At 39.5% G+C, this 27,703-nt stretch overlaps 1 protein-coding gene and 1 pseudogene across 10 annotated transcripts in view; one reads left to right on the forward strand and one right to left on the reverse strand.

The window, feature by feature from the left end:
- Positions 1-27,703, forward strand: part of ADAMTSL3 (ADAMTS like 3) — a 365,276-nt gene that overhangs the window by 158,416 nt on the left and 179,157 nt on the right. For all 10 annotated transcript variants that reach the window (XR_011075723.1, XM_068558758.1, XM_068558696.1 and 7 more), the window contains one exon: positions 7,042-7,168. Coding sequence is in view for 9 of the 10 variants with exons in the window: in XM_068558758.1 (XP_068414859.1) it covers positions 7,042-7,168 (127 nt within the window). In the remaining variant the exon portion in view is untranslated. The remainder of the gene's footprint in view (positions 1-7,041; positions 7,169-27,703) is intronic.
- On the reverse strand, positions 25,115-25,763 carry LOC137761086 (transmembrane emp24 domain-containing protein 2 pseudogene; annotated as a pseudogene).

Consider the following 27,703-nt stretch of genomic DNA (forward strand, 5'->3'; position numbering starts at 1 on the left):
GGTAACGTTGCAGGATACAAAATTAATGCACGGAAGTCTCTTGCATTCCTATACACTAATGATGAAAAATATGAAAGAGAAAGTAAGGAAACAATCCCATTCACCATTGCAACAAAAAGAATAAAATATGTAGGAATAAACCTACCTAAGGAGGCAAAAGACCTGTACTCAGAAAACTATAAGACACTAATGAAAGAAATCAAAGATGACATAAACAGATGGAAAGATATACCATGTTCTTGGATTGGAAGAATCAATATTGTGAAAATGACTCTACTACCCAAAGCAATCTACAGGTTCAATGCAATCCCTATCAAATTACCAATGGCATTTTTCACAGACCTAGAACAAAAAATCTTAAAATTTGTATGGAGACAGAAAAGACCCTGAACAGCCAAAGCAGTCTTGAGGAAAAAAAAAAAAAAATGGAGCTGGAAGAATCAGGCTCCCTGACTTCAGACTATACTACAAAACTACAGTAATCAAGACAGTATGGTACTGGCACAAAAACAGAAATATAGATCAATGGAACAGGGTAGAAAGCCCAGAGATAAACCCCCCCCACATACGGTCAACTAATCTATGACAAAGGAGGCAAGAATATACAATGCAGAAAAGACAGTCTCTTCAATAAGTGGTGATGAGTAAACTGGACAGCTACATGTAAAAGAGTGAAATTAGAACGCTCCCTAACACCATACACAAAAATAAACTCAAAATGGATTAAAGGCCTAAATGTAGGACTGGACACTATAAAACTTAGAAGAAAACATAGGAAGAACACTCTTTGACATAAATCACAGCAAGATCTTTTTTGGTACACCTCCTAGAGTAATGGAAATAAAAACAAAAATAAACAAATGGGACCTAATGAAACTTAAAATCTTTTGCACAGCAAAGGAAACCATAAACAAGATGAAAAGACAACCCTCAGACTGGGAGAAAATATTTGCAAACAAGGCAACTGACAAAGGATTAATCTCCAGAATATACAAAGAGCTTATGCAGCTCATATCAGAAAAACAAACAACCCAGTCAAAAAATGGGCGGAAGACCTAAGTAGACATTTCTCCAAAGAAGACATACAGATGGCCAAGAGGCACATGAAAAGATGCTCAACATCACTAATTATTAGAGAAATGCAAATCAAAACTACAATGAGGTATCACCTCACCCCAGTCAGAAAGGCCATCATCAAATAATCTACAAACAATAAATGCTGGAGAGGGTGTGGAGAAAAGGGAACTCTCTTGCACTGTTGGTGGGAATATAAATTGATACAGCCACTATGGAGAACAGTATGGAGGTTCCTTAAAAAACTAAAAGTAGGATTACCATATGACCAGCAATCCCATTACTGGGCAAATACCCAGAGAAAACCATAATTCAAAAAGGCACATGCACCCCAATGTTCATTGCAGCACTATTTACAATAGCCAGATCATGGAAGCAACCTAAAGGCCCACTGACAGACGAATGGATAAAGAAGATGTGGTACATATATACAATGGAATATTATGCAGCCATAAACAGGAACAAAATTGGGTCATTTGTAGAGATGTGGATGGACCTAGAGACTGTCATACAGAGTGAAGTAAGTCAGAAAGAGAAAAACAAATATGGTATATTAAGGCATATATGTGGAATCTAGAAAAATGGTACAGATGAACCTGTTTGCAAGGCAGAAATAGAGACACAGATGTAGAGAACAAATATATGGACACCAAGGGGGGAAATGGGGGTGGGGTGAATTGGGAGACTGGGATTGACATATATACACTAATATGTATAAAATAAATAACTAATGAGAACGTACTGTATAGCACAGGGAACTCTACTTCACTTCGCTGTATAGTAGAAACTAACCCAACATTGTAAAGCAACTATACCCCAATTGAAAAAAAAAATGTATTGAGCAAAAAAAAAAAGAAAGAGTTGATTTTGCTGGTAAGGACAAATGTTAAATAGATGGCTTTATAGTGATTTTTTTAATTTATAAGGCAGCATGAAAATAAGTACAACTAGTTTGTGTGATACATTTAAAAAACATTAAAGTGCATTTTAAAAACACTCAAAAAAAATAAATTCGTTCTTTCATGAACAACATTTCAGGAGCCCAGCAGAACAGCTGTCACACAGGAGCCCTGTAGGCTACACTGGTTCCCTTTCCCTGGTTTCTCCTCGTGGGCACTGACCAGAGCTCCCTCTTATTTGTCTAAAGTGCATAGTTTGCTTCAGTAGTTTCCAAGGTTTGAAGGCGATTGCAGGATAAAGTTGGTTTTCAATGCCAAATTAGTTCCTTTAAAATGTGTGCTTCCTATCATGTTTCTGTGAGTCTAATGAGTAAGTGGATTCTTTGGGCAGTCATAGGTGATACCTTGCTGAAAGCTGAGGGATCTTCTGGCAAAGGCTATTCAGGTCAAAAGAATTGCATGCCCTTCTTCAAAAGTGACTCAGACGCTTCTAAGTTGAATTCAGTATCTTTCCTTTCACAGGACAATGTTCACATAAATTCCCTTTCCCATACAATGTGGCCGTGGCTGTCCACAGCCATTAGGATGGGAGAAAGTAAACTGTGTGATTCTCTCTGATTGCCTTAGGATCAGTGAACTGAGCCCTGATGTTCACTTGACAGAGACTACAAATAATTTTTGCAAGTGTGTTTACAGTTTGCTCATTTACATGACCCTGTCACCGTGCTCCTGGGAAGAACCTCCCATTAGTCTGAGCACAGCAGACAGCATGAGACAACTATACTCACTGAATGAAATTTGCTTCTGCTTTGGAGGTCTGATTTTTATCAGAAACAGGACCTGGTTGGAACCAGATCTGCAGAACAAGTCTGATTTATCATTCACGTTTATTGAATTCCTTGACGACTGTGTAAATGAAGAAATCACTTTGTATTTCTAGTAAAAAGAATAGCATCTAACACTTACTGGGTGCTTACAAGGTGTCAGGCATTGTCTAAGCACTTTACTGTGTTAGCTCATCATACACTATGAAGCTGGGATAGTCATTATCCCCACTCTGTCTGTAAGGAAACTGGAATTTGAAGAGACTAAGTCATTTGCCCAGACGGCACAGCTAGAAAATGGTAGAGCTGGAATTTGAACCCAGGAAACCGAATTCCAAAATCTGTTTTCTTAACCATGGCGCTATACTGATGATATTTGTACGTTTTGTATTGCTACAAATATAGCCAAATTTTCTAGCTGGAAGTAAGATGTGATTCTAGTAGAGAGCAGTCAGAACGATAGGTGAGTGATGCTTAGACAGTTTAGTATAGAGGCTGAAACTCAAATATCTACCCTCCACTCTGGAAGAAAACTGCTCAAGTCTAGTCATAGTGAGTGATGAGGGCTGTCATGAGCTGGAGAATACATATCTGCTCATTAATATGCTCAAGGGGGCAACCGTGTATAAACATGTCAGAGTTTTCATTTGTCAACAGGAGCCAGAAATCTGGATTTTAATGTGAAATGGCCAGTTTCAAACAACCCTTTGATGTTAATGACCCTGCTCTATCCATTAATAGTTAAATAGTGCTCCAGTATGATACAGGCTAGGTTTTTCCTTCAGTAACCAACAACCCCTAAAGCTCTGTGGCTTAAAACAATTAAAGGTGACTTTTAGCTCATGCTCCTTGGCCAACGTGGGTCAGCAGGAGTCTTTGCCCTTGAACGTCTCAGAGACCCAGACTGAGGGAGGCTTTATTGGAACGCATTTTGCATAATAACTACAGCAGTGAGAAGGGGAATGTGTGACTCTCACACTGACCCTTGAAGCTTCTTACAGAAGTGACACAGACACTTAGACTCATATTTCATTGGCCAAAGACAGTGAATGACCACACTTAATTTCTAAGGGGGTGGGGAAGTGCAGTCCTCCATGGGCTGGAGAAGCTAAATATTTCTGAATATTCCTAATGACTACCATAGCTCCATATCCTCTGATTTTTCAGGCAGGAATGTTTGAATTTTTTGTAAGGTAGAATCCAATTTTCAGAGATCTCAAGCAGAAGTTGACTCAAAAAATTCTTTGCTTCTTGAAGGATTATATTTGACTGAGCTGAAAAATTCATGTTTTGCTTCATATGGAGTAATGACCCTTATTTAAACACTGACTTCTATGAGCTGATTAAGAAATCATATGCCAGAACTATGAAATAATCCTTAGCTGAAGTGATGATTTATATATGTGTATTTATTCCCCAAAGCACTGCTCATATATCTTAAATTTTTGTTTATATTATCCCCTATCTTGTATAACTTGTCTCATTAACTACACTGTAGAGTATGAATCTTGTATTACTAATTTATACTCTGTAGTGCCTGGCTCTATAGAAATTGGTTGTATATGGATGTTAATAAATTTTATTGCTATGTTTATCGATCAGTGGTTTTAAATCGTTACCACTAGAGATCTTGACTTCAGGAAAAGTCACAGAAGTTGAAAATAGTTGAGGCAATTCTTAGAAAGTTGCTCAGTGTTCATTATGATGTGAAGTGAGAGCCAAAATTCAGTAGTCCCTCAATTTCAAGGGCAGTTCTGGCTTATACCCTATGAATCACAAGGCAACCAGACCTTCTTTTCAGATATTATTTTTCTGTGATGTTTTCACATGCTTATTTTTGGCTGTAATATTTGGATGAACTGTAGCTTTAAAAATTATGAAATAAATGTCAGTGCTCAGGGGGGTATTCGATTACCCAGGGTTTTGCAAGGCTCTAAACACTCTTCAAAACAAGCCCATCCTAGCTCCTAAACCCACACCCTTCCTGGATGACCAGATAAAGGGTGATTCTCATTCTCATGAAATGCAAAGTGCTCAGGGACACAGATGTGTGAGGACAGAGCTTGGCAGGAACAGTGTTTCTATAATTTGATGGTAGAATTACTACCCTTTGAGAAAGTTGCGTGAACACAAGTTACTCACTGATTGAATCTCAACCACGCAAGTGTGTTTCCAAACTCAGTCACTCTTAAGTTATTCCACATGTACTTGTAAATATTAACATAATGGCCTATGTAACTGGGTTCATTGTTGTCCATCTGCTGATACTAAAGGTGAGGAAGGTATAGCATAGTGTTAGGATTCTGCTGTCAGATGAACTGGGTTTTAAAACAGGTTTTAAAACAATACACTAGTTGTGTAATGTAGGAAAGTCATATAACCTCCGTGACACTCAGATGCCTTATTTGTAAAATAGAGATAGAAGGTATCAAAAGGTTGCTATGAAGATTAAATGAAGTAATGTGTATAACATACTTGGCAAAATGCCAGGTACGTGGTAAGCATTCAATAAAAATCAACTATTATTATTAATATTTTACTATTATCTTTATAAAAATCATATAATCAGGATTGAAGGGTCTCAAAGGATTCAGCTGCTCATCAAATAATTTAATCCCCTCTCCAATTTTCCTGCCAAAAAGTCTCCTACCCAGCCCATGGTTGAATATTTATTGTTGGATAACTCTGACTTTAAAAACTTTCTCATATTGAACTAAATTATGCCTAAACCTGTAGCTTTCACCGTTTGAAAATACACAGAACAAATGTAAACCCTTTCTTCATGACAGCCCTTTGTGAATTTGAAAATGTCTCTAATCATAGGCTTTTCCTTAAACTTCCTTGGAACTTTTCCTACCTCTCCCTGAAACTTTCATTTGATCTTTTTCCTTCCCTTCAGCACCAACATTTTGGAAAGAATAGTCTATAGATGTGGTTCCAGCTTCGTCCTGTTTTATATTCTCTTCAACACCATGGATACAAAATCTGATCCAGCAGTTCTCCAAACCGAAGCATAGGGGCTCAACCCAGCAGTCAAAACAAAATGAAAAACAGAGAGAGGTTAAAGGGGCTCTCTTTTGTTGAGCCCTTTGAGTATTCTAATCACTGTACTAAGAGTTTCACATACATTTTCTCATTTCATTCTTAGTAGACCCTACGTGGAGTATGTTTTATTGTCCCTATTTTACTCTTGAGGAAAATGAGTCTCCTAGAGTTTGAATTGTTCAACACCCTGCAGCTTGAAAGGGGTGGTAGGACAGGGCAGGTTTTGTAAGTGGGCTGTTTGCCTCTGAGGTCTCTGCACTTACACACCAGGCATATAAATACAAATAAAGTTGAATGTGTATGCAGAGGTAGAGATAAGCCAGCTCATCAGTTAATATTATTGGGCGCACATCATGTAAAAGACATATTTGTAAAATAAAAAAAAAGAAATATAAGACATAGCCCTTTTTCTCATACAAGGAAGCTCACAGTCTAGCAAATACACACACACAACTCACAAAAGCAGTAATTCACAAAAGACCGAAGGATATCAGTAGAAGCATATTCTATGAGATAGCTCTCTCATTAATTCCTTTCTTATATTTTAAAAATTGTTTATAAAAGTTTTTATAAAGATTGTATATATACAAACACACACACATATATATAATGACATACAGGTAGAGATAGGTATACGCATAGATAATGATAAACAGAAGGAAATGCAAAGATACAAATACAGAATATAGAGAGAGATGGATATATCATCAGTATTAATATACAGGTATAGATTGAGATTAAAAACAAAAAAAAATTAAAATAAAACTATGGACCAGAAGGATATACATCAACTTCAGAATAGTGGTCATTTGGGGGAAGAAATGAGAGAATAGGACTAGGGTAGGGATAGAGAGGGAAGGGGTGGGGAAAGAGGAGAGAGGAAATATCTGTAATGTTCCATTCATTTTATGTACATAAAATATCTGAATAAAATTATAAATAAAACACTAAGAGTGGGAGTGTCAAGGGGCAGTCTCAAGTCTTTTTTAATTCTTTGGGCTTTGGAGAAGAATCATATAAACGACAGGGTGCTGTCAAGCTTTATATATTATTATATCTTTTAAAAACTATATTCTCATAAAAGAGAGCCAACTCGTACATTTAAGAAGGATAACACCATAAATACGGTTTCTGACATACAGAAGGTCTCACATCCCCGTATCTCTACCCGCTCCTGACCGCCGTGCTTCTGTCTGCAGGCAGTGGGCTGCGACCGGCAACTGGGGAGCAACGCCAAGGAAGACAACTGTGGCGTCTGTGCTGGTGACGGCGCCACCTGCAGGCTGGTGCGGGGACAAGCAAAGTCACAGGTTTCTCCTGAAAAAAGTAGGTTTTAAACCCGATACAATGTTACCATAAAACATGTGCTTTAGACCGTCTGATACTAGAATAACATTTTCCTAATGCTAAGCTTTTTCGTTGGAAAGAACTTTTGACCCATGTTCTAAAAGACAAATTTCTTCCAAAAAGTGTATAGTATATCAAATTTTTATTCCCATTACCTCTTTTTTTTTTTTTTTAAGATTTTTTTTTATATGGACCATTTTTAAAGTCTTCATTGACTTTGTTACAGTATTCTTCTGTTTTATGTTTTGGTCTTTTGGGCAGGAGGCATGTGAGATTTTAGCTCCCCCACCAGGGATTGAACCCACATCTCCTGCATTGGAAGGCGAAGTCTTAGCCACTGGACCGCCAGGGAAGTCCCTATTCCAATTACCTCTTCTAAGACTACCTGTTTCTTTGAACATATGCCAATACAGAGTATAACTATTTTTTTTTAATTTGCTGATTTTTTAAGGTAAACTATGAGTCATTATTTTTTTGCCCCCCTCCGATTGCTAACAAGGTAGAAAATATCGTCATGCATTTTTTGCCCATTTATACTTCTTCATGTTTCAATTAGCTGCTGAAGTCATTTACTCTTTTTCCTATTTGGATGGTGATCTTTTCCTCACTTGTATCATGAATATATACTATTTGTCTGTTGTACCTATTTCTAATGTTCTCTGTTTGTCATTTGACTTTAAATATTGTTTGTGTTTGTAGAATCAGTAGTTTCTAAGTTCTACATATTCAGACTTTTCCATCTTTTAAGTTCAATAATATCTGCTTAAAATTTTTTTTTCAAAATTTGGGGGTCAGTCAACTTTTTCTGTAAAGGGCCAGAGAGTAAATATTTTAGGGCTTTTCAGCCCATATGGTTTCTGTCTCAACTACTCAACACTGTGCTGTTACCAGGCAAAAGCAGCCACAGACAACCCGTGAACCAGTGGGCACAGCTGTGTTCCAATAAAACTTTATTTACAAAACCTAGCCTGCAGGCTGAATTTGACCCTCAGGGTGTAGTTTGCTGACCCTTGCCTTAAAGGGAAAAAATTATACATGTGCACATTCTGCCAGTGCTTTTTTTATGTGTTCCTACTTTATTTTATTTTTTTATAAATTTATAAATTTATTTATTTATTTATTTTTGGCTGTGTTGGGTCTTTGTTGCTGCACGCGGGCTTTCTCTAGTTGTGGCGAGCGGGGGCTACTCTTCGTTGTGGTGCGCGGGCTTCTCATTGTGGTGGCTTCTCTTGTTGAGGAGCACGGACTCTAGGTGTGTGGGCTTCAGTAGTTGTGGCTCGCGGGCTCTAGAGCACAGGCTCAGTAGTTGTGGCGCACGGGCTTAGTTGCTCCGCTGCACGTGGGTTCTTCCCGGACCGGGGATCGGACCCGTGTCCCCTGCATTGGTAGGTGGATTCTTAACCACTGCACCACCAGGGAAGTCCCTGTGTGTTCCTACTTTAAACTCTTTTATTTCTTCGTGTTTATTTGGATGTAACTTATGAAATAGGGATTTTACTTATTCTTCCAAAATGGGGAGAACCTTACAAGAGGGGTGGAAGGTGAGGAGGATTTTCCAGGCAGAGGAAACACAAAGTTCATGGTGTGACCCTAGAGGGAAGCCTGGACTTTGTTGAGGAACTACTAGGATTGCACATTGCTTAGGGTGGGGGATAAGACAGAAGGCAACCATAAAGGCCTTCATCATTGTGCTTCACATTTCAGGTTAAATGGAGTCATTGAAGCCATTTAGGCAGTGGAGTGGCATGGTTAGATTTGTGTTTTAATGAAATAATTCTGGCTGCATGTGGAGGTGAGCCGGGAAGCAAGGAGTCTAAGCAGGATGCTATTTTTAAATACTCCAGGGTGTTTGAAATAATGAGGCCTTGGTCGGGAGTAGTGTGGTGGGAGAGGTAGAGGAAGGAACAGATGGGAGAGAGATTTAGGAGAGTCAGTGGAGTTTGATAATTTTTTGAATGAAGACTGTAAGAGAGGAAAGAAAGGTAGGATGTTGCAGATTTTCCAGCTTGAACAGCTGGGTGGATTTATTTGCTGTTCATCAGGGTAAGGAATGCATGGAGAGGAGATGCATATCAAAGATAAACGTTCACCTCCTTGGGTTTTTCTTCTTTCCCGAAATTTGGCCCCTTCAGTATTCAATGCCTTGGTACGTATCTGATACCTTCAAACAGATGTTGATTGTCTTTGGAGTGGAAGAGTTGATCTGAAACATGATAGTCCATTGTTGCTAGTGGCAAAATCCCCATCTTGGTGGTCTTTAGCTATAAATTAGCTGAGTCCCTCCAAAGAGAGTATATAGAATGTATCAGGAAGTCATGACAATTTAGCCAGGGAAAAAGTTTAAGGGAATTCAAGGGAAAAGATAATGAAAAGAGTAGGTAAACTCAGAACTTAGCCAAAGCAGTATGGAAGCTGAAGGAATAAGTAATTCCAAAAAGGATGTAATAGTCGGCCATGTTAAATGCTGTTTTGAGGTAAGCTGGAATTAAGGTCCAAAAATTTCTCTTTGGCAATTTGAAGCCAAATTTGTGACCTTAGCAAGAGTGGTTTCAATGAACTTCTGGCTGAAACCAAAGCCTGAATGCAGTGGGTTTAGGAGTGAACAGAAGGTGAGAGAATGTATCAAGGGAAGGATTTTCCCAGGAATAAAGGAGGGGTACACACCCACACCATGTCAAGAACTGGATAACTACAGGCACCCTTGAGAAATTAACTGTGTTGCAATACAGTGTTTTGTCTTTTTTTTTTTTTTTAACTCTGTTCATTAGGAGGCAGAGTCAGCTGCTTAAGAGTGAGGGCTCTAAAACAGATTCACAAATGGGGATAATAATTATGCTCAGCTCTTAGGGTCATTGTGAGGATCAAATTGGACTATATATGAAAAAGTGTCTGACACATTGTTAACACTGGCTGAAGGATAAAGAAGATGAGACAGATGACCCTACCCTCCAGCCATCCTTTTCTTCATTGGAAGCTATGATCTCTACATCACTTCCTTCTTCTTTAGGATAAAACATTGGCAAAGGGATTAACAGTAGAAAAAACAAAATTTTAAGTACAACAAAATATCTGTGCAAGCTTTGGGAATAGTTGTAGCAGGAGGGTGCTTAGTGACTTGAGAAACAGGTTTAATATTCTTTCATTGCAAAAAATACTATCATATAAATTGTCTGTTGCAGACAATAAGCACGAGTGGGTGTTTTGTGAGCTAATACTGTGGTGCCAAGGAATTATAAAAAGATTTCAGGCTCCCTAAAATATAAATAAAAAATATAAAAAATAAATAAAACAAATAAAACAAATTCACAGATGTAGAAAACAAACCTGTGGTTACCAAGGGGGGGGGTACAAATTAGGAGTTTGGGGTTAACAGATACAAACTACTATATATAAAATAGATAAGCAACAAGGATATGCTGTATAGCACAGGGAATTATACCCAATATCTTGTAATAACCTGTAATGGAATATAACCTGCAAAAATACTGAATCAAGATGCTGTATACCTGAAACTAACACAGTATTGTAAATCGACTATATTTCAATAAAAAAAGAAAAGAGTGAGGGCTATCAGGGACTCGAGAGTGCTCCCATCAAGGAAAGGAGGATAAAGAACTTATCAAAGACAGTGAGGAGGGGAATTCCCAGCGAGACTCCTTGCTCTCACTGCTGGGGTCCAGGTTCAATCCCTGGCCGGTGAACTAAGATCCCACACGCCACGCAGCGCAGCCAAAAAAAAAAAAAAGACAGTAATGAAGTAGAGGAGTAGCTGCAAGGGGGCCTAGGTGAGATTGGAAACCATGAGATCCATGGGCTTCCTGAAGGAGCTGGCTTTGAGTGGTGGGGTACCAGTGAGAGATGCATTCTATGGCAATTCACAGAAGACCCAACTTATAGATACAGGAGTTTACATATCTCTTCTAACAAGAAGTCTGGAGCTGGCAGTCAAGTTTGGGGAAGCTGGTTTACTATGTTTATGAGGAACCAGGCTCCTATCTCTCCTTCATCAGCTTAGAGCATGGCTTTCATCTGGGGTTGCTAAGTCACTATTAAATACTCAGACAACACATCCGCACAGCAGATGATAAAGAAGAAAGTGGTGCAAAAGGCATTCTTTTAATACTGTGCCCTTTAGTCAGGAAGGGAAGTCTTCCCCAGGGAGTTTTGCCTTGCTGACCAGAACTGTGGCATATGACACACCGGCTTCTAAGTAGCTGGGAAACCAAGTATATCACATTCCATCCATTCTGTTATTAGTAATATTGATCTAATGCTTTATAATTCCCAACATTCTCTTCAGGCATAACATTTAATTCCACCAGCCCCCTTACACTGTGGTTTTGACATTGTCTAACCCATTTTACAGGTGAGAAAACTAAGGAATAGGGAAGTTAAGGAATATGGTTAAGAAATTGGAGTCTGGGGCCAGACTGCCTGGGTTTAAATCCTGGGCCTGTTGTTTACTAGCTCTGTAAACAGAGCAAGTTTTTGAACTTTTCTGTGTATCTTGACTTTCTCATTTTAAACTGGGAACAGCGGTTGTACCGCCTTTGTGGAGTTATTGTCAGGATTAAATAAGTCAGTCATGCCAAGCATTCCAAATAGTGTCTGGCATGTAGAGAGAGCTCAGTAAATGCTAGCAATATTTTTATTAGAAATATTGCTTATATGGGTACCAAAGGATGTCACACCTCTAACATAACATTAAATGTAAACAGATTTCGAAATCAACACTTGGTCCACCGGGACATTGTTTTTGAGAGAGCTACTGATGGGTGTGGAGTAAAGTCTTGTCAAAGGTGTCAAAACACAGTGAATTGTAGGAGAAACCAAAGATAGAGGAAAGAATAAGATCCAGAGGAAGACAGAGAAGAGCCAGGCAGGGCTGTGAAGAGCTAACTAGGACAGCTTTGGGATGAGAGGACTAATGGGGGAAAATCATCGCCAGCTCAGGTCTTGGGGAAGTGCCTACAGTTACTGTTGGCTTTAAAAAGTGTGGAAATCTCATCAGAAAAGATGTCATCTTGTCAGGGTCTGAGAGAGATTAGAAATTGAGAAAATTCTAATTGAACCAGAGTAGAAGCTGAGTGAAATTGGGTCAAGAAACCAGTCTTTTTGGAGAAGTATGTGGAGGAGGCCCTGGGGTGGGAGGGGATGGGATGGGGGCTGTGCTGGCTGAAAGGGGCTTACCTGCTTGACTGCATCGTTCCTCACTCTTGATAAGGTACTTCATATCCTCTCTCTCTCTCTTGAATTTCAGCTTTGGGACTATAGATCCTTTCGAGAATCTATTGATAATTAGGCATTTTCTCTCCAGAAAAATGCATGTGTCCCCATAAGCCCCAAATTGCCATTCTGATGTTTTTGAAGGGGTCTCAGACCCCTGATGCCAGTTCAGGACAATCCAGGAGAAGGGCCCCTAAAAATCTAATATTTTTGATTAATTTCTGCAAAGGAAGGGCAGCTGGAGCTCACAGACAGATCCCTGAATGCAGTGAGGAGAGCTATGCGGTGAGAGCTGGGGGCATCCCGCCGGCTGCTGGCGAGTCTTCAGACTCTATATGCCTGTGCTGGGGCTGAGGCTAAAGTTAGCAAAGATGCCTGCCTGCATGAAAACTCGGTGCTTCTCACCCTCGCTTTTCCTTACGGCCCCTTCATGTCTGTTGCTGCTCTGAATCTGGCCAGCTGAAGCTGTTTTTGGCTGGGGTTTTCCACGGGCCATATGGAAGCACTTCCCTATAATCGTGCTTTGTGTGAAAGAAATGTGGGAAACGAAGCCACGTCAATCCCTAAGTGTGCATCACCAGACCTGTGGGGTCCACCAGGCTCCTCCGTCCTCACCTTGCCAAGCAGTCATTCCCATCTTCCCCGGGACTTAACACTGAAGGAGGCCATGGCCGGGAGGCGCTATTGGCACAGCCCTGCTCTGGAGAAAGAGCACAAGGTTGCTCAGGGGCCCTCGTTTCCATCCTGCAGGGAGGCAGATTCAAGGTGTAAGAGCCTGGAGCCAAAAGCTTTGCTATGAGAAATATCAGAAATTAATCCACATACAGCATGCATATTTCCTGTTCACAGGCAGAAGGAGAGAGACTGAACTAACAACTGGCATCAATAACTTTGGCTGTTGGAACAGGGAACTGGAAGCCACTCAGTTTTTGTTTTTTGTTTTTTTTTAGTTTTTTTTTTTTCTAACTCATTTGCGGTTTTTTTTTTGGTTTGTTTTTCTAAATTTATTTATTTATTTATTTTTGGCTGTGTTGGGTCTTCGTTCTGTGCAAGGGCTCTCTCTAGTTGCGGCAAGCAGGGGCCACTCTTCATCGTGGTGCGCGGGCCTCTCACTATCGTGGCCGCTCTTGTTGCGGAGCACAGGCTCCAGATGCGCAGGCTCAGTAGTTGTGGCTCACGGGCCAAGTTGCTCCGCGGCATGTGGGATCTTCCCAGACCAGGGCTCGAACCCGCGTCCCCTGCATTAGCAGGCAGACTCTCAACCACTGCGCCACCAGGGAAGCCCGCCACTCACTTTTTAAAGAGGGAAAGCTCTAAAAACAGCAACACCCCTATTTGGAGCATCTTGATTTGGTACTTAGGGACTCACTTGTTTTTCCAGGTTTGCCCATTATTTTGGTCTTGTCCACACAAGGGCACGCACCCATGAGACAAATAAATAAATAAGCTCAGCTTGTCTGGTCTGAGCTGTTTATGTAGTTGACCCTTGAACAACACGGGTTTGAACTGCACGCTTTTGGATTTTCTTCAGCAGTAAATACTACACGACTAAATGATCTGCGGTGGGTTGGACCCACCCACTCGGAACTGCGAACGGATATGAGGAACTGGGTATAAGGAGGGCCAACTGTAAGTTATACTCAGTTTTTTTTTTTTTTTTTTTTGGCCGCGCTGTGTGGCATGCAGGATCTTAGTTCCCCAACCAGGGATTGAACCTGTGTCCCCTGCATTGAGAGCACGGAGTCTTAACCAGTGGACCGCCAGGGAAGTCCCTATACTCGGATTTTTGACCAGAGCGGGTTGTCGCTCCTAACCCCTGCGTTGTTCAAGGGTCAACTTGTACATTTTTCCCTGGTGGCAACTAAGCCTACTGATACAGTGCTGCCTAAGGCTGAGCTGGAACACCAGCATTACGCTTAACTTTGGACATTGTGAAGATAACCACACCTTCTTACAAAGCATCCCTGGGTACTCCTGATAGATATAGCATCCTGGGCTAGGCGGACTGTGGGGCTGCCTCACAGGGCAATTCTCACAAGGTTTTCTCTTCATACACTCTTCATTTCTCCTTTGACTGTCATTTCCAAAGATAATCTGTACATTTAACTTATTCCATAACAAAGAAGACTGTATCAGCTTGCTGACATGCTAAACAGATTGGTTTCCCTTCCTCCTGCCTTCTTATTTCATTTTTTTCTGCCTCCTTATTCATCTTTCTTGGGCAAGATTCTGATGGATAAAACTCTTATGCTAGAACTGTGTGTGGCGAAAGAATATTCAAACCAAAGACCCTGTTCATTTTATTTATTTTTGACTTTTTAACGTTTTTTTAAAATTTCTTGGCCGCGTCGCACAACTTGTGGGATCTTAGCTCCCCGACCGGGGATCGAACCCGCACCGCCTGCATGGAAGTGCAGAGTCTTAACCACTGGGCCACCAGGGAAGTCCCAGACCCTGTTCTTTTTAATAGGATGTTCCCCCATTTAATTCACGAGAGAGAGCATGACATGGAAGAAGATCCCAAGACTGAAAATCTAGAGCCCTGGGCTTTCGCCCTTGCCTTGCTCTTTGCCATGTTTTTATGCTTCTTCTATGTCCTCTGCATGAAAAAAACCAAGAGGAAAATGACATGCAGGTGCTGTTGAGAAAGGGTGTTATGGAGGCTGATTTTCACAGAGTAGCCAGACTGACCAGGAACTCCCCAGCTTAATACCTCTTTTGTGAATTGCCTTTATTTTTACACTTATAATAAAATCCATACCCCTTTCCATGACTTTCAGAGTCTTGTGGATCTGGCTCTTATGTTATGTCATGTGTACCATTTTGCCCCTCATTCACTAGTCTCCAGTCGTACTGACTTTCTGTATGATTTTAGAATGCCAGGTGCCCTTTTCCTCCATGGCTTTTGCATCGACCAATCCCTGAGCCTGGAACATGCTTCTCCCAGCTCTTAACTGGGCTACCTCTTTTTCAACCTTGAGCTCAAGTGTCACCTCCTCAGAGAGGCTTTCTTTGACCAATCTACCTAAAGTCAGCCCTTCTCTTTTCTACTTCCTTCTTAGCCTTTATTGCAAGAAGTAATTATTTCATTTACAGTTGTCTCTTAAATAACATGGGTTTGAACTGCGCAGATCCACTTATATGTGGATTTTTTTCAATAGTAAAGACTACAGTACTATATGATTCTCAGTTGGGTGAATCCCCAGATGCAGAGCCTTGGATACAGAGGAAACACGGATACGGAGAGCCGACTATAAATTATACTCGGATTTTCAACTGCGTGGAGGTTCAGTGCCCTTAACCCCCGTGTTGTTCAAGGGACAATTGTATTTATTTGTTTAATTGGTCTCTCCTACTAGTCAGGCATTGCAAAAGCAGACACCATGTCTATGATTTTCACCATTTTATTGGTGAAATAAATGCTTGTATAGTGCTTGTATAGTACTGAGCACGTCACAGGAGCTCAATAACTGTTGCACGAATGAATACAGGCTCTTTGCTGGAGATAACTCTGCTTCCTATTATGTTTTCAGTGAGACTAAATAATATTGTGCAACAGAACTGGACTGGAAGCCAAAGACTAGGGTAATAACCTCTGCTTGGCCACTATCTGTGATCTTAGGCAAGATCACAAGAACTTTGGCTTTTTCATCTGCGTCCTGAGACTGTTAGCATAGATGATTTCTAAAACATCTTTTATTTCTGCAAGTCTATTAAATATATTTGTAATTTATTCCTTATTTTCAAACACAGAGATCTTGGGATTAAATGGAGGTTAGAGAAGTAAGTCCTAGGATCTCATATGAAGAATTTTCCAAAGCTTTAATGAAAAGGTTCCACAGAGATGGCTTGTCTTCTTAAAGAACGCAGGAGATTTTACATATTTATATTTGTTTACACAGCCTTCTTGGCCCCAAATTCCCCAAATTATCCTTTGGTGATAAGGATGCCTTCTACCCACCCTGGTACAGGGAGGGTACCTTCCCCTGAGATTTATCTCCTGCTTTCCTCCAGTGGAGGGTAAGAGTGTCCTTCTTGCACTGGTTGTTTCTCAAGTACCTTTAATTCAAAATAATCAGTATGCCAAAGTGGCATATTTTGGGGTGACATATTCTGAACCTCTGCATCCCATTACAGAGTCAGAAGGCAAATGACCATTTAGTCCTCACCAGGCTCTTGATTTCTTAGATGCAGTATGAAGGGCAGAAAAGAACTGTTACACTAGGATGCCGGGGAACATCTGGACAGAAAGATGTTGTTAGATGCTATATGTAACATAGCCCCCCTCTACTGCGTGTTATTCAAAGCTAGTCCTGGAAATGAGCGAGCACCAAAGCATACACTGTTAGGCACCCTGCCTGTTACCGTGCTCTTTTGGGGTAAAGGCATTTTAAGCCCTTAAAGAGATATACCTCCAGGTTGTTTCTACATAGACAACAGGGCTAATAGCTAAGGACACTCATTTGCAGATTCAGCAATAAGAGACATCCATGATGTAGCACATGAGCAGCTCAGGGCAGGAGTAGGGATGTCATCGCAGGGCGGGTGTAGGTATGGGAATCGGTTTTCAGCGTGCAGCCGGTTGCTCTCACCAAGTCAAATCCCTGCCGTGTCCCTTCTCTACTTTTGAAAAGATGGTTGTTAATTTCTGATTTTTACTTTGCCCATCTTCGTTCCATGGCACGTCTCATTTTTCCCACCTCTGTGTCAAAAGGCAGTATGTGGACAGTCCTCCAGCTTCAGAATCCGTGTAGCCACACACTGGCTTTCCCTTCTTTCACCCCCCTCAGTCCCCCACCACACTCACAGAGGGACCGATAGACTCGAATCAAACTTGGCTACCCTAATTTGGAAAGTTGTCAGCCCCTGTTCTACACAATGTTGTTTCAGGTTAAATGATGCCAAGTGGTTATGGGTGTGTAAGAGCATTAATAAACACCATTTTTGTATTTATATGTTTTTCAATTTACAAAATGAATGCTTTCACACCCATTATCTCTCTTTAAAGGAAAATAAGTATTATTTTTCCATTTTTTCCATAGGGTTATTATTAGTATTAGCATTAGCATTTATTCAGGTACTTTTCTTCCTTTTTTAAAAAATAACTCCTTTGTTTTTTGGGAATGGAAAGGAGATTGGAGGGTGTGTGTGTGTGTGTGTTTGAGCCTAAAAAAGCTGAAGAAGATAAATTCAGGGTCAAGAAAGTAACAGGAAATATGCTTGACCGAAAGTTTTGTTCGGCAAAATACCCAACCAGATTTAAAAAATCAAAAAAACAAAAACCAGGAATGGAAAAGTGGGAATGAGGTTGTTGAAGTGAGAGTAATAAAAGAGTCCATCTCTTTTCTTGTGTTACCACGGAATGTGTGTATTTAGGTTGGTGTAGTTCTAGTTTGACTTTATAGTGAAAATAAGCGATCTGGTATAAATTACAGTCCTTCTGGGCTGAAACTGATGTTTATTGATTAGTTAATATTGTGTAGACAATTTATTTCCTGTACATCTTGCTACTTAGCAAAAGTGTGATTCTGCGACAGGAAATGAGACATAGAAAAAATATGATGGAACAGCTGGACTTGAGCGTTTATGTGTGGGAGGGAAGTTAGTGGGAGCAAACTTCGTAGATCCTTGGGTCAGCCCAGTGATTGCAAAATCAAATAAGTGAAACCCATAAAATCAAAGTCTGTAAAGAATATACTTGTGATGGGAGAGTTTGGGTTTATACAATTATAACTTGGTCTCAACAGTAGAAAAGTTGAGTGCAGTTTTTGGTTCTGACCCCAGCCCTACTAATTAGGAAGTCTGTGATCTTGGGCAAGTCACTTAAACTTGCAAAACTTCAGTTTTCTTAATTGTAGGAATGGGTGTTTACTAGAACAAAGGAGGCATTTATCTCAGGTTACCTAGGATTGTGCCTGGGGGCATAGTATGTGCTCAGTGTGATTTTAATAACTTTTGCTTACCCAGTCCTACTGGTGGTTAAGTTCTTCTAAGCCCTTTGCGTGTATTATGTTATTAAATCCTCTCAACAACCCCTTGAAACAAGTATTCTTATTATCCTCATTCTACAGATGTAACTGAGACACAGGAAAGGTAGAAACTTGCCCAAAGTCATACAGCCATTGTAAGTGGCGGAGCTGGTATTCCAGCCCACGTTGTCTGGCTCCAGCGTCTGTGATCTTAACCACGATTCCATATTGCCTCTCTCAGTAGTTTGTAGAGTAAAAATAATGCAAATGACATTTAAATTGTGATAAGAAGAAGCCCTGGAGGATGGCACAGTGAGTAGCAGTATCAAGGATCTCTTACCCCAAATTTCAATGAAAAAATTTTGAAATAATTCCAAATAATGAAAGTGTTCCCCAGGAACCAGTTCCCAACACCACCACCAAATCTGGGTATTCCCAGACGTGGACTTGATGTTATGAACATTGTAGGATAGGGTAGAGAAGAAGCCTTCCTCCATCTGGTATGTTCTCAACCATTAGATTCTACACCATTAGAAAGTATAATATTTTAAAGCAGCCTCAGAATCAGACCTGATTGGTGGCCTCATATGCAAACTTGTGAGAAGAGGTTTTAAGTGGTCTATACTTAACCTGTCCTGAAACACAAGAAGCAGCTTGCTCCTATGAGATCTGGGTCTAGCTCCAGACTGAGGGAATTAACCTGGAGGCCATTTGTCTGGGGCTTAAAAGTGTCCCATTGTAACAGGGGAGACAAGGAAAGCATGATAGCAGTATTTATATCAGAACTAGTAGAATCTCAGGCAAAAAAAAAAAAAATCAAAGAGGAGTATTTTATATCCACCAATAATCAAAAAACAGTCTTAAAAATTTGTGAATACCACTACATCAAAATGTATAGAGAAAACAAAGCCCTATAGGTCTGTAAGAAGAAATTGAAGCAAATAAAACTGCTATGAAAGACTTGAACACACTTCAGTCAGTAGGAGCTGCACAGCAGAATTAGTAATATTACATTAACAGGTATTACTGAGCATTGAATTTTGACGGAATGTAATGTCTTTTCAAGCATTTATGGACCATTTACAAAAACTGATTCTATGCTAAACGCCAAAGAATATTGTAAAAAAAAAAAAAAAAAACCTCAATAAAACAGAAACCATCAGAAGAGATCTCGCCCTGCAGCTGCACCCATCCATTCTTTGCTCCCTCCCATTACAGAGGCACAAGTGTCTGTCTTCCTTTCCAAGGCTAATTAATCCCTCCATCTGTGTCCTGGATTCCAGCCCCCTCTACTTCCTCAGGGATCTCATCCCACCCATCATCCCCTCTCTCTTCTTTATCCTCTCTTGTCTCCTTTTCCCATCAGGGTTAAATGTGACCAGATGTCTTCCATCTTAAATAGAAGTATAATTTACAAAATATGTGTGTGTGTATATATGTATACGTATATTAGTATGTGTGTGTATATGTACATCTTTTAAACTCCACATCTCCAGCTACCACCCTAATCTTTCACCTACCTTTACTGACAAGTTTTGGAAAAACTGTTTACATTTCCTGTTTCTACTTTTTTGTCATCATTTTTTCCTCAAACCACAGCCTCCTGTGCTTGCTACCCAGTTGAAACTGCCTTTACAAAGCCCATTAACAAGCTTTTTACTGCTTCATCCATCAGCACTTTAAGCCCTCATCGGTAGAACATTTGGTACAGCTGGCCCCTCCCTCCTTAAAATTGTCTACCTCACAAGGGTTCTCACTTTATTTCTGGTCAGACCTAGAATTGTGCCATTTCCTGCAGGACGGTAAAGAAGTGCTGAAAAGTTTGTGACTACGGAACCATCCCTGCTTCCTGTCCTAAAGACCTGGAGTTTTCCCTCACCCTGGGTCAGTGCTATTGGAAACATATGGAGGCTGCTGGATGGGCACATTCTTGGGCCCCACCCTAAACTTCTGGGTCAGGATTTCTGTGGGAGGAGCAGGAATCTGTGTTTTAATAAGTTCTCCAGGTGATCCTGGGAGGCACTGCCCTGTGAAAGTACCACAGGGACGTCAGATGTGTCAAACTGTTCTGTAGGAGAGTTACAGAAACAAAAGGGAATTGCAGTTTAGGAGCAGAAGGCATTTAATAAAACTGTACAGCATAGATTACTTTTCCATAATCTAAGGACGTTGAATCCTTTCCCTACTTTTTTTTTTTTTGGCTACACTGCAGCATGTGGGATCTCAGTTTCCCAACCAGGGACCGAACGCGCTCCCCCTGCATTGGAAGCACAGAGTCTTAACCACTGGACCACCAGGGAAGTCCTAATGACATTAAAGCCTTACGTGGGGACTCTTACGGGTTGCTCCATCTTAGCCTTGCCCAGCTGCCCTGCAATGTGCATTTCCCCACAAGTTAGTACTGTAGGCGACTGGGGGTTCATTGCTCTCTACACACATTTCCCCCGAGTTTGAACCATCTGGCTAAAATAAAGTGCCAGGGGTTCTAGTCTAAGAGGTTTCACTTAAGTGTGTAATTGTCAATGGATGGTAGTTGGAACACACACACACGTACACACACACACACACACACACACATACACACATACATGCACACACTTACACAGGATAAATGCTTCTCAAAGACACTATAGCCTAGTTCACAAAGATTTTCTAAAAGAGTGCTTAGCCCGGTTGATCTACCCAAACAGGATTTCTTCAGCTCAAGAAAGCTTTCTAATTTATTATTTTCAAAACAATTTTTTGTTACATAGATGTCTCTTTTATTTAGACCATTTATTTTTTCATAATATTGACTTTTTAAAGCGTTCATCCCAGTTGTCTTATAACATTTCCCATATTCTGGGTTTGTCTGATTACCATTTAATTTGTTGATCTCCCTCAAGTATTTCCTATAAACTGAGCCGTGAGGTCCAGGGCTTGATTAGAACTGGATTGAACATCTGTGTGATGTCAGCCTTCCCAATATTAGTAATGCTATGTTTGATCACTTGTCTAAGGTGGGGACATACAGATCACTGTTATGTAGATCCATGTTTCCTTGTAAGAAACCTGCAGGGTGTTATCTTAAGGTGTTGAATATTCTGTTTTGCAACAATTTCTCACATGATAGGTTTAGCATCTATTGTTGCTCCTGGCTTGAAATAGTACTTACACTGGGGTTTGGTTGCAAATGGTAATTTTCTAATTCTATCATTACCTCTACATTTACTTGCAGACATTCTTCCGTAAAGAAGCTCCCCAGTCATTTTTTTCATTTCTCACTCTGTATTCAGGGATTTTTATTTATTCAATGTTTTATAATATTATAGACAGTATTCATTTGGGGCCTCATATAGTCCAAAATGTGGCCAATGGGGGCAGTTCAAGGTGACTCCTTTTGACATAATTCCGTTGGATTTTAAACACTGCCTTGTGTTCTAAAACAAGGTGTTTTAGGCTCTCTTTGAATTTTTTCCCTTCTCCAGACCTAGAATTGCCTGTATTTTCATGGAGCCTTGGTTCTTTTCAGTGGGGAATGGTATTTAGAGCCCAAGATACAGGCAATACTTATTATTCCTGGGGAATCATTGCTTCCAGGCCCTTTTCATTACGGAGAACTTTGAAAGTACAAAAGAGAGAAAAATGAAGACTTCACATCTATGGGCCTATTTAAAGTTTATTTTATGATTTCTTTATTTTTATCATTTTTAAATAGAGGTATTTCTTGACAGAAGTCAGAAGCAAATAAAAAGTTAAAAAGTTGTCTGTACTCTGTGTTGTTCATCAACATAATATTATTGACTCTTCTACCTTAAATAATGACACAGTGAAGTACATGTGTTTGGTTACTGGCCTTAGCATTTTGGCCAGCCTCAGCTTACTAAGAACTGTAGTCATTCTGACTCTACTTGGGAGATCCTTGTCACCCTCTGTTACTGTAGATGCCATCTTAAAATCTGAAGCCACTGGAAAATTTCCTGAATAATTAAAAAATAACATTATAGAAAAAAATCAGTGCATTTTTTATTGTATAAAATTTGGAAAATACAGAAAAAACATAAAAAACACATTGAGTATGATGTTAGCTGTGGATTTGTCATATATAACAAATATATATGCCCTTTGTTATTTTGAGATATGTTCCTTCTATGCCTAATTTGTTAAGAGTTTTTAATCATGATTGAATTTTGTCAAATGCTTTCTCTGTGTCTATTGAGATGATAATATGATTTTTTTCTTTTATTCTATTAATGTGATGTATCATATTTGTTGATTTGTATATGTCGAACCATCCTTGCACCCCAGGGGTAAAGCCCACTTGATCATGGTGTATGATCATTCTAAAATGCTGCTGAATTTGGTTTGCCAGTATTTTATTGAGACTTGTTGCATCTACAATATATTCATTAGGGATATTGGTCTACAGTAGTTTTTTTCTTCTTGAATTTTAAAGTAGTTATATCATTTACAAATAAGGTTTTTTAATTTTTTTATTTCCAATATATATTCTTCTAAGTTATTTATTTTCTAATTACATCGACAAGGATAAGAATGTGGGGAAAAAATGATGATGATAATCTTTGTTTTGTTCCTGACTATGGTGGAAATAATTCTAATGTTTCACCATTAAGTCTGCTCATGGCTTCTGATTCTTTATTACGTTGAGGGTGTTTTTTTCTATCTCTGGCTTTGAAAGGAATCATTGTAATGCATGCTGAGTTTTGTTAGCTACTTTTTTTTTTTTGAATTTTATTTATTTTTTTATATAGCAGGTTCTTATTAGTGTTAGCTACCTCTTTTATTCATTAAAATAATCATAATGTTTAACTCATTTGATCTGTTAATATAATCAATTATATTAATAATTTTCCTAATGTTGACTCAGTCATTCATTTTTATAATATGCTCTATTTAGTCATGATGTATCATTCTTATGATAGAGTTCTGGAATTTATTTGTGTTATTTTATTTATTATTTTTACATCCACAGTCATAATTAAGATTTAGTTCACATATTTATTTATGTGATCTCTGTGTTTGGTTTGGGTATCTGAGTTATTTTAGCTGTGTATCACTACTGGGAAACTTTCCTTCTTCCTATATCTGCAACTTACTTGTTTGCTTAAGGTTTTGCAAAACTCATCCAGCAAAACATTTGGGCCCTGGTTCTTTATTTTCTTCTTTCTCTCTTTTTCTTTTGTAAATAGTGTTTTTAGCTTTTTAAAATGGTATTTTAAAAGTAACTCACCAGTACATTTTCATTATAGAAAACTCAAAACGTGTAGAACTATGTTTCCCTTCACGCACTCCTAGAACTCTTTTCTTTCCTCAGAGGTAACCACTGTCAATGGTTTGGTGAAAGAGAATGGAGACTTTTTTTTTTTTAAGTATTGTTTATTTACTGGACCTGGGGCAGATTAGATACACAACCAATTTTAAATTTACATCTTTTAACTCAATTTTGAAGTGTTTTCACACACACGTGCACACAAATTGGCATGCAACAGTTGTCCTAAGGTAAAACACAGTCACCTTAAACTGTTGCAAGTATTTTCACCCAAGGTTGAAAAATTGTTTATCCTGAACATGAAAACCTGTAACAAATTTAAGTTAATTATATAAAACTCGTTACTTGTAGTTTTCCCCTTGCAAAGATCCAAAAATAATGTACAAGTAGCTAATATACATCAGTCACAACATAATCCTGTATCATCCCCACACCAAAACTAGATGCTCCTTTAATTTTAAACCCATCATCAGAGGCCAAGAGAAAAGTCATTTCGTTTTATACAAAACAAAGTTCACATGTGCCAAAAAAGAAAGACTCAAGAAAAACAGAAACAAACACCCTAGTACTGACAGTAATGTTCAGCACGCTAATTAAACAGTGGCCAAAATGCCACTGATCAAAAATAAAATAGTGGCTGTATATCACTGCAAAGAAATCCAAGAGGCTTTTAACCCTTTGGCATCAGAAATCCAGAATTTTCCAATTATGTAAATGTGTACCTCCTCCGTGCCAAGAGTAGAGAAAGTGGATGAGCCAGCATAGAAAGAAAAAGAACCACCGTTCACTGCAACACCCAGAGAATTGGCTTTAATAGAGACTTCTTACAAGGTTAGGCAGAAACCAAAAAATGGTTATTAGCTGCTTGTGTCAACAATTTTAAGTGGAGGTGATTGAGTTCTAAGGTTCAAAGTAAAACTTTAAAGGGGAAAAAGGTTGTTGGTTTAAGTCTTATCTTTAAAGCAAAAACAACATAGACAAAGTATAAAAGTACCAACCTGGTAGCATCCTTTAAGTCACAGAGCTCTGCCATTAGGCTGGACAGAAAATGTCAAGGTTCAGATTGTTGTTTCTCATAAGGACTCAACAAAATGAATCTTTAATGACTTGAACTGCAGGATAAGGGATCCCAAGAATGCAGTCATTTTAGTAAAGTGCTATCAGTAAAGTACTATCCTGAACAAACTGCATTTTATTATGAAAACAAAAGGAAAGAAGATATAATACGGACTATGCACCTATATTCCACTTACAGTGTTTGAGTTCTGGAAGGACCTGTATAATGGAGGAAGAATTCAAATATGAAATCATGCCAATCACATGTCAAATTTCACTATAACTTTCCTAAAAAAGTGTTTTCCCCCAGTATCTGTTAATCACAAAGGAACAGAAGCTGTGAATGTACAGTTTAGAAAATAAAAACATGCAAACTAATGACATTATTATGACCAAGACGTTTGGTAAACAGTGAATTATGAGTTGGGGATCATCAGCAAAAGGCTTTTTAAACAACCCTCCGGACTTCAAAAAATCTCTTCAGATAGTAGATCTGTCCCAGTGTCATGGCAACTAGAACAAGAGCTTCAAAGAAGGGCCAAAGGACCACTCTGCTGTTTGTGTTGTCATTGACTGCTCTGTGTATTCTCCCCCGAACTTCCATGTATTCCTGTTCATGCTTTACAGCTGTCATCGCCACTGCGAGCTCATTAATCATTTCTTCTAGCTTGTTCTGGTGAGTTTCTCTTTCCATGTCTTGTTGTTTGGGGGCCTCCCCAATATCAATGGTGAACATCACTATCTTTGGAGTCATGGTGGATATCCTATTGCTAAAACAAAACTTATGCGTTCCATCCATGTGAGCAGCAAATGTGTATTTCCCACTGGACTCCCGCTCTCCTTTATAAATTCCTTTATTATCAGGCCCTGTAATCTCCACGACGACGTCCAGGAAGCCGCCCTCTGCCACCTCGAAGATGAGGCCCATCTTGGTGCCCGAGGTGACCCGCTCGAAGAAGCACTCCTCGGCATGCGCATCGATGCTGACGAAGTAGCCCGAGGCCGTGGCCAGGAGGGCGGCCCAGAGCACCAGCAGCTCAGCGAGCGTCACCATGGTGGGGCTGGGACAGAAGCCAGGACTGGGACTGCGGCCTCCAGAGCCGCCGTCGCTGCCGCCACCGCTGTCGTCTCAGCTGCCGCCACCTCCGACACTTATTGTTTAGTGGGCTCAGGCTTTCAGTTTTGCAAAATGAAAAAAGTTCTGGAGATAGGTTTTGGTCATCTGTCTTACCCCATCCCCTGGCAAAAACCATTCTACTTTCTGTCTCTATGAACTTGACATACCTCATATAAATGGAATCATACAGTATTTATCCTTTTGTGACTTATTTCACTTAGCATAATGTCTTTGTGGTTCATCTATGTTACATAGCATGTGTCAGAATTGCCTTACTTTTTAAGGCTGAATAATATTCCCTTGTGTATATTTACCACGTGATAGATTTCCACTCATCTGTGGATGGATGCTTGGGTTGCTTCCACCTTTGGCTGTTGTGAATAAAGCTGCTGTGAATATGGGTGTACAAATATCTGTCTGACTCCCTGCTTTCAGTTCTTTTGGGTATACCCAGAAGTGGAATTGCTGAATCATATTGTACTTCTATATTTAATATTTTGAGGAACTGTTTTCCATGGTGGTTGAACCATTATTTTGTATTTCCGTCAGCTGTTCACAAGGGTTCCAATTTCTTCACATCCTGACCAACACTTGTTATTTTATCTTATTTTTTTAATAATGGCCAACCTAATGAGTGTGAAGTGGTATCTCCTTGTGGTTTTGATTTGCATTTCCCTAATGATTAGTGATGTTGAGCATGTTTTTGTGTGCTTATTGGCATTTGTATATCCTCTTTGGAAAAAAGTCTATTCAAGTCCTTTGCCCATTTTTAAATTGGGTTCCTTTTTGTTGTCATTGTTTTTGAGTTGTAGGACTTCTTTATATGTTCTGGATATTAACCAGAACATATCTGATATGTGATTTACAAATATTTTCTCCCATTCCATGTGTTGCCTTTTCACTGTATTGATAGTACCCTTTGATATGCAAAAGCTTTATTTTGATGTAGTCCAATTTATTTATTTTTTTCATTTGTTGCCTATGCTTTTGAAGTCATGTTCAAGAAATCATTGTCCATATAATTGTTTTTTAACTTGCTTTTTTCATTAATCAATATATATGTTGGCAGTCTTTCCACATCAAGTAATGTGGCTTCCACCAGTCAGAATGGCCATCATCAAAAAAATCTACAGACAATAAATGCTGGAGCGGGTGTGGAGAAAAGGGAACCCTCTTGCACTGTTGGTGGGAATGTAAATTGATAACAGCCACTGTGAAGAACAGTATGGACGTTCCTTAAAAAACTAAAAATAGAACTACCACATGACCCAGCAATCCCACTACGGGGCATACACCCTGAGAAAACCATAGTTCAAAAAGAGTCATGCACCACAATGTTCACTGCAGCTCTGTTTACAATAGCCAGGACATGGAAGCAACCTAAGTGTCCATCGACAGATGAATGGATAAAGAAGATGTGACACATATATACAATGGAATATTACTCAGCCATAAAAAGAAACAAAATTGAGTTATTTGTAGTGAGGTGGATGGACCTAGAGTCTGTCATACAGAGTGAAGTAAGTCAGAAAGAGAAAAACAAATACTGTATGCTAGCACATATATATGGAATCTAAAAAAAAAAAAAAAAAAAAAAGGTTCTGAAGAACCTAGGGGCAAGACAGGAATAAAGATGCAGATGTAGAGAGTGGACTTGAGGACATGAGGAGGGGGAAGGGTAAGCTGGGATGAAGTGAGAGGGTGGCATGGACATATATACACTACCAAATGTAAAATAGATAGCTAGTGGGAAGCAGCCGCATAGCACAGAGAGGTCAGCTCGGTGCTTTGTGACCACCTAGAGGGGTGGGATAGGGAGGGTGGGAGGGATACGCAAGAGGGAGGGGATATGGGGATATATGTATATGTAGAGCTGA

Source organism: Eschrichtius robustus, chromosome 1 (assembly GCF_028021215.1).
Source record: "Eschrichtius robustus isolate mEscRob2 chromosome 1, mEscRob2.pri, whole genome shotgun sequence".
Taxonomy (NCBI): domain Eukaryota; kingdom Metazoa; phylum Chordata; class Mammalia; order Artiodactyla; family Eschrichtiidae; genus Eschrichtius; species Eschrichtius robustus.